At 41.0% G+C, this 7080-nt stretch overlaps 1 protein-coding gene across 2 annotated transcripts in view; it reads right to left on the bottom strand.

The window, feature by feature from the left end:
- Nucleotides 1-1831: 1831 nt before the first annotated feature.
- Nucleotides 1832-7080, bottom strand: part of ppargc1b (peroxisome proliferator-activated receptor gamma, coactivator 1 beta) — a 52555-nt gene continuing 47306 nt past the window's right edge. For both annotated transcript variants that reach the window (XM_077531845.1, XM_077531846.1), the window contains exons 11-12: nucleotides 6622-6749; nucleotides 1832-6332 (exon numbers count right to left, since the gene is read on the bottom strand). In XM_077531845.1, coding sequence (XP_077387971.1) covers nucleotides 6238-6332; nucleotides 6622-6749 — 223 coding nt within the window. In that variant the 3' untranslated portion in view covers nucleotides 1832-6237. The remainder of the gene's footprint in view (nucleotides 6333-6621; nucleotides 6750-7080) is intronic.

Raw genomic sequence — 7080 nt, 5'->3', positions numbered from 1 at the left:
AGATTCAGAAAGTCCAAACCCGGAAACTGCTTACGAGCTTGTTTACTTGCCAGTTGAGGAGAAGCACTTGGGGGCTAAAAGCGAATCTGTGTGAGGGTTTTTACTTTCTGGATCTGGATTTCGCGCCTGGTTAGCTTCACATGCCAACCGAGCAAGATGCGCTTTAGCGTTAGCGTCCAAATTCAAATCACCACCGAAGGTATTTGGAGAACTGAAACTGACAATTGATGGTTAATTAATATCTTTAAAAGAAGCTGTACTTTTAAGAGTATGTTTCTTGTGTGTGATTTATCGACCACCGCCTCACGCACCGTAAACCATCTATCAGTGTAATTGTTTTTCGTTAATGACCCCCTTGGGCTTCATTTCTATGCATGTTATTCTCACTTTTATCGTCTCATCCTGACGAATGCAGATAAAATTCATCATTGTGTTCAACCACAGCAAACGCACAAGAACTTTGACTTTTTCAAGTTCTCTGCAACTTTCTCTCCAACCTGTCTGGTGAGTTCCTTGCTCTTCATGATGTTGTTGACCTGAAACCGAAACCGAACTCTTTCCTGAAGCCACACCTTCAACCACTGAGCCCTTGTTTGAAACCTCAACTTGAAAGCCTGCTTTGCACGTACTTGGTACGTCGACGTACAGTATGTTTCTTTATGTGTGCTTTAAAAAGAACACTTTAGAGTGAAGTCCAGTAATATATACGGCAAATGTGGCTTTTGTCCTGATGCAAGTGGCTTTAGTCACACCAAAGTGGAGAAGAAGAAGACGGACAGAGGACAGGACAGGACAGGACAGGAAGTACTTGACAGGATGAATTCCAACACTCGTGTCTCCTCTTGTTTCCACTCTTCTCACACACACATTCACACTTTATCAACACTCCAGCAGAGTCGACACCAGTAGTTGGCAATTTGTGTTACAAGTCAGGGCAGCTTTAACCAACACCTCTATAGTCTCGTCACACGCAAAAACTTGTATATCAAGGCAGAAGTACAACGTTTAGCTGGCTCATGAGTATTATATTAAACGTTAAACAATCCATCAATAAAGCCCATTGAGGCAGCGTATCGATACGTCTCATGTCTTGACTTCACTTTTGGCCTCCGTTATCATCCTAGCAGTGAGTTTGCTAACTTGCTAACAAAGCGAGTTTTGCTAACTTGCTGGACCAGAGAGACGAACCGTCCGAGGTTAGCTTAGTGCTAGCTAGCTTGTAAAACAGAAGCGACATGGAAGGATAACGCGGACAAATTTAAAATTTTACCACAAGTGAAAACATACGTTGAGGGATCCGAGAGGTTAAAGTAGGATATTTTAAACTAAAAAAGGAAAACCTTTCCATAGATTTGTTAGCACATTAGCCGATATGTTTAAAAAAAAAAAAAAAAAAAGTGAAATTCGATTTTTCCATTTTTGGACTATTTAGTGTTTTTCAGCAAAGGTACAGTTAGCAACACATCAAATTGATTCAGGATTCAGTGGTTAAATGGTAAACAAATATGTGAATCTGGATTTGGTCTACGGCTCCAGGCACGAAGACTGACTGATTTAATATTTGACATTTCATTAACATATTGCGAAAATCAACTTTAACAGCTTTCAACTGCAAAAACTGATTCACAATTTCAAAATTCATCAAGACTTTCGGGGACTTTTTTTTTTAATTTTTTTTTTTAATTTTTTTTTTTAAAGTGTATGTGATGATGTGGTGGATGTTAAGACTGTAGTGACTGGTGTGGCAGGTAGGTGGCAGTGTAACTGGATTCGTAGCTGTTGACTGTCGTGACTGAGACGCTTGAAATGACGACAGAGCGCTGCAATCGAGTGCTGTTCATTAGGGTTTTATTTCTGGAGGCAAATCAATGAATATATTTCCTTTATACAGTATATGAGGAGCACATCTCTACAGTTTCATAATGTAAACAATCTCTGAAGAGAAAAATGTATTCGGTTTAAAAGGAAGCCAGCGTCTCCTGTTTGAAACTATGTACACCAATTAAAATATAATTTATAACAAGAACATCTATGAAACTAGATTTGAACAATTCAAAAATACTGAAATGCCTTTTTATCCCCGCTTCCTCATCTCTCCACATTCTTTACCCGATGTGAAATCACACACAAAGAAAAAAAAAAAAAAAGAGAAAAGGAAGAAAACACCTCAAAAAACATCCAAGCTAGGTGGAGCATAAATAAAAATAAAAAAAAATGTAAAAATATAAAATCTCACTAGAAGTATTTAGCATATTTTATGTTTTTAAAAAAGAAACGAAAATCAGGTGAGTTTGATAGTCCTTAGAAGTCAAATAAAACATATGCCCTTTATCTTATCTTATATTGTTCCACACGCTCACACTTTTATATCTATTATTTTATTTATATTTTTCACATGGAATCATTTGCCTACCAAGTGCTCATTTGACATCCTTAAAGGTTTATTTCGTGTGATAAAATGATTCACTAGAAAATAAAAAAACAAAATAACATTTTAGCATGTGAACAAAAAACAAGGAAGCCACCAACTTTTTTTTTTTTTTTTTTTTTGGTCAAGTTTTGCATTTTTTCTTGCCGTTTCCCCCACACACTTTTCCCAAACGAAGAGCAGGAAGTATTGCATTGTGGCGAGAATATTTTCCCTTTGGAAGGTTTCATTATTATCATCATCATCATCATTATTATTATTCATATTTGGATTGATTGGAACTAGCCCAAGTGGACAGTGCTTATTATTACACTTGTGTCTTCTCAAAACACTTGAGGAAAATAAAAGGTCAACATCAAAGTTTTCTATAAGAAAGTATGTCGTCATCTAGTTATATATCTACACAAACACACAAATATATATTGAGATATATTCATATATATATGTATATACCTTTTTTTTTTTTTTTTTTTTTAAGAATATGGCTATTGAAAAAGAGTTCTTTCGAAAAAAAAAAAAAAAAGAACCTCAGTCCTCAGTGGCGGTCGGGACTGGATGTGACGGTTGTCGTGCGGAAGGGGAAGAGCCAGCTGCTGATTTTAAGGCTTTGCCGCGACCACGCGATGACGTGATGACGCGATGAGGTGACGTCAGCGGGCCAAAGATGCATCAAATGTCAAAAATGGTGTTCAAAATTACTGTGTGTGATTGTAATGCAAATGCACCATAACTGTGAAAAAAATGGAATGAAAGTTGATGTACAATGTAGCGTAAATTGGGTTCATTCATTATTTGATTAATTGAGGACATCTCCCAGCGCGGACAAATTTTGCCGCAGACAACAACTGGACAGTCGCACGCCGCAACTCCTATGGACCACGATACCACATTTGTACTTTTTACTTTTTTAATTGTCTGTCCCCTGATTTAGTTGTAGTATGTATTATCCCAAAATAGACGTGGCGCCCCCTAAAGGCGGTCGAGATTAGTGCAGGCCTTAAACTCTGGTCGCCCTCAATTAATTAAATAACCACCTGACCCGATTTACGCTACAACAGTATGTAAGTGTATATATGTAATTGTAGCCTTGTGTCTGTACGTTGATCCAGGTTTGTATGTGGGACTGAATTTGTGGACATATGTAGGAATTTTTTAAGTTATTATGCGTCAGTTTAAAGGCAAATTTGGGCCGCCACTAATTCCCAACCGCTAGCTGGAACATCTCCTCCATCATCATCATCATCATCATCATCCCCACTCTCCCCCTGGTCTCTTCACCTCCACAATCCCAGTCATCCCTTAAAGTGTGCAAGATTACTATTGATTTTTATACACGTATCGATCACATTCCTCCTGGTGACCATTCTTGGTATTGCATCCAATAACACGGAAAAAAATGAACACAACTAAAGAAATGTGATCGTCTAAAGGGATTATTCATGTTTTTTTTGTTTTGTTTTTTTAAACAGTGTTGGACTTTGTGTGTCAAGTTACATCAACGTTCCCTCCAAATCCTGCCGCCGCCGCCAAAATAAAACATCATTTTAGTGCTATGTACACATTATGTAAGACCATACTGTATATGTGTGTATGTGTGTGTATATATCTTCTCTTTATGTAAACCATGATGTAAACATTCAACGTTCTTGTGTGGGGGTGCGTGTGTATGTGTGTGGGTTGATAATCTGTGGAAGGACCTGAAAAATCAAGGTCAAATGAAGGCCTTGAACCCGCACAGAGCTGCATCTTATTTTGGCAAGGACAGTAAGTGCTCTGGACTAAAGCCTTCCACACGCCGCCATTTTTGGAGCACAAGCGCCAAACCGGTGGCAGCCATTTTGAGCTAAAGCTAACGCTAAGTGTTGTGTGAACTCGAGGTATGCTGTGGTCAGGCTAGATGGCGATCGCAAATTGGAGGCGAGACGTCATCTTCCTACAACTACAAACATGGTGGCGTGCAGACGAGTCTTTAGAATGAACCCTGACGGGATAGCAGGCGGCGGCGAGAGCATCGGCGCATGGACGTGAGGTAGAGATGCTCAGCTGACACCACCCGCGTCGTTTTCTTGCTTAATTCCAACGCTCCCTTCCCTTTTTTCCCCCCCGGTGCCTCCTACTGGCCGCATTGGGTAAAAGCAACTGCCGCTAAAGGGGATGTTTACATTCACGACGACGAATACATTCCATCAGATCAAACCAACACAAGTCAGTCGGGGCATGTTGAGGCGGGCTGGGATGTTTCTGTTAATGGCGCCACCGCCACTGGCAACCAATCATTGTGTTCCGCCCACCCCCAACTGAACAACACAGGCTGCAGTTTAAATGTAAACAAGAGATGTTGCATCGGCGGAGAGGACCAGTCCGCAGCTTGCAATGTGGGAATGCTTCACTTTTTCTGATGGTTTTAGTAAGCCGGCTTAGCTGGCTAAAGTTCAACCTAACATTGGTGTTCCTAAAGGCTCTGGAAATTGAGGGAATGGCTAAAGCTAACAGTAGAAAATAAAGGGAATGTGGTCAGTCATGTTAGCTGGCTAAAGCTAACACTAGAAAATAGAGGTACGCTTCACTTGTGCTAGTTGGCTAACACTAATGTTGAGGGTGTTTGTAAAGCAGAGGTGCACTGTGGACATGATAACTGGCTAAAGCTAACGTAACGTGTGTTATGGTCTTTGCTAGGTGGATAAAGCTAACTTTACAAAATAGAGGTGCACTATGATAATGCTACATGACTAAAGCTTACAGTGTATGTAAAATTGAGGTGCTGGGTGTTGGGATAACTGGCTAACTAACTGGCTACAGCTAACAGTAACAACATTTCAAGCGCTATACGAAACACCAACCACGAGAAAAGAGGACAATGGTCATGCCAGATGGCTAAAGCAAACGTTGAGTGTGTACGAACAACAGATGTGCTGTGAACGAATTGCCTAAAGCTAACGCTAATGGGTTTTTAACTCGAGAAAACAGTGGTGTGCTGTGTAATAGGGTTAACTGGCTAAAGAATATGTTAATAGCCTTTCAAGAATCTGATTAAACAAAAAAAAAAAGAATGGCTCTTCAGCTGAAGCATTCCCACAAAGCCTTTGGCGTCTCCATGTCACGAACCAAACACAGGCCAGTAGGGGGCGCCTCAGTAAAAAAATGGGGTTTGGGGATTTTGCGTTGACAGTGACAGCGGGTAAAGCAGAAAAAACCTCCCAACGGTGCATAGATCAAATCAAGGAAGCACTACAATTACAAAACAAGAAATAAAATCTTCATTTTTGTAAACTTTTGCCAACCTTTTTACATTGAACGTTATACTCTTTGCACACACACGACAGTTTTTTCCATGTAGAACATCCAACACAGCGGGTATCTTTTTTAACGTTTTTTTTTTTTTAAACAACCACACACACGGTTTGCTTTTTTTGTTGTTTTGTTTTTTCGACGGCGATAGCACTCCGCCTGCCACCCGGATTTTTTTTTTTTTTTTTTTTTCACACAGGGACACAAACAAACACACGCACACACACACACACACACACACACACACACACAACAAGGATTTGCTACGGAGGTCTCTCGGCAGGACATAGCGTCGCAGCTGGTCTCGTAGCTAATACAAAGTAGCCGCCTTTGCCTCCCCCCAAAACAAGTTCTTGTCGTCGCTTTACTCCCATGTTTTTTTAAAAATGTAAACATTTTATGTGGAGAGGTGTGTACCGCTTCTTTCTGCTGCTGCTGCTGCTGCTGCTGCTGCTGCGGGGCGCGGCGTTGAATAAGGCGGGACAGTCGTGGCGCGGCGTGGGGCCAACGCGGCCAAACAGTCAGCGGTGGTGCAGCGACTTCTGGGCCTCCTTCAGCAGAGTGTCAAAGTCCAGCGCGTCGTACTTGCTCTTGACTGGGCCTGGACCCGCCTCATCTTGAACGAGAGGGAAGGCATCAATGCTAACGTTAGCCTAGCGCAGAAATGCTCGTCAGCTGTGCTACTGGAAATGATTCCATGTAAATTACTTGGTCTGAAAATCAAGAAAAACATTTGTATATCTATGCCAGCAAGAAACATATCGTAAGTGTCAGAATGATGAAATTCATACAACAGAATATTCACTTTGTGTTCAAATAAATAGGCCCAGATTTGATGCTAAGCTAACATTAGCCGAGCGCACGGGAAGTTACGCCTCCTATGTTGTGCGTGTTGTTGTAGTCACCAAGGTCGATGTAGCGCTTCCTCGTCAGTCTCCTCCCGCTCACAGGTGCGCTCTGCAAAACATTCTCACGCTCCCGCCGGTGCCTCTGGATGCCGGACTGGCGGATCTTTATTACGCCGCAGCGCTCCCTGTGGGCATACAGCGGAATAGACACAAATCAGAAAAATTAGGACCTTATGGAATTTCGCAATAACAAAAACTTTTTTTTTTTTTTCTTGCCACCTTGAACCAAAATGGCAGGCTTCCCTTGGTTTTTTGAGACTTTTTTTTTTTTTTTTGACATTGCTATTTAAACTTCATGTTGCTAAGTGAAAATGGTTAGAACAAATTTGCTGGAAGGACCCCTGGAAATTGTGAAAATGAACCTAAAATGGCTGCTTTTAAAATGGAAGACCTGCTATGTGTGTTTTGGGCAAGGTTTCTTGAGACTTTTTGCGTCCGCTACTCTAATGCAATGGT

The sequence above is a fragment of the Festucalex cinctus genome, chromosome 9 (genome assembly GCF_051991245.1).
Source record: "Festucalex cinctus isolate MCC-2025b chromosome 9, RoL_Fcin_1.0, whole genome shotgun sequence".
Classification (NCBI taxonomy): domain Eukaryota; kingdom Metazoa; phylum Chordata; class Actinopteri; order Syngnathiformes; family Syngnathidae; genus Festucalex; species Festucalex cinctus.
Note: the sequence above shows the minus strand (reverse complement) of the source record. Positions and strands in the feature narration are given on the sequence as shown.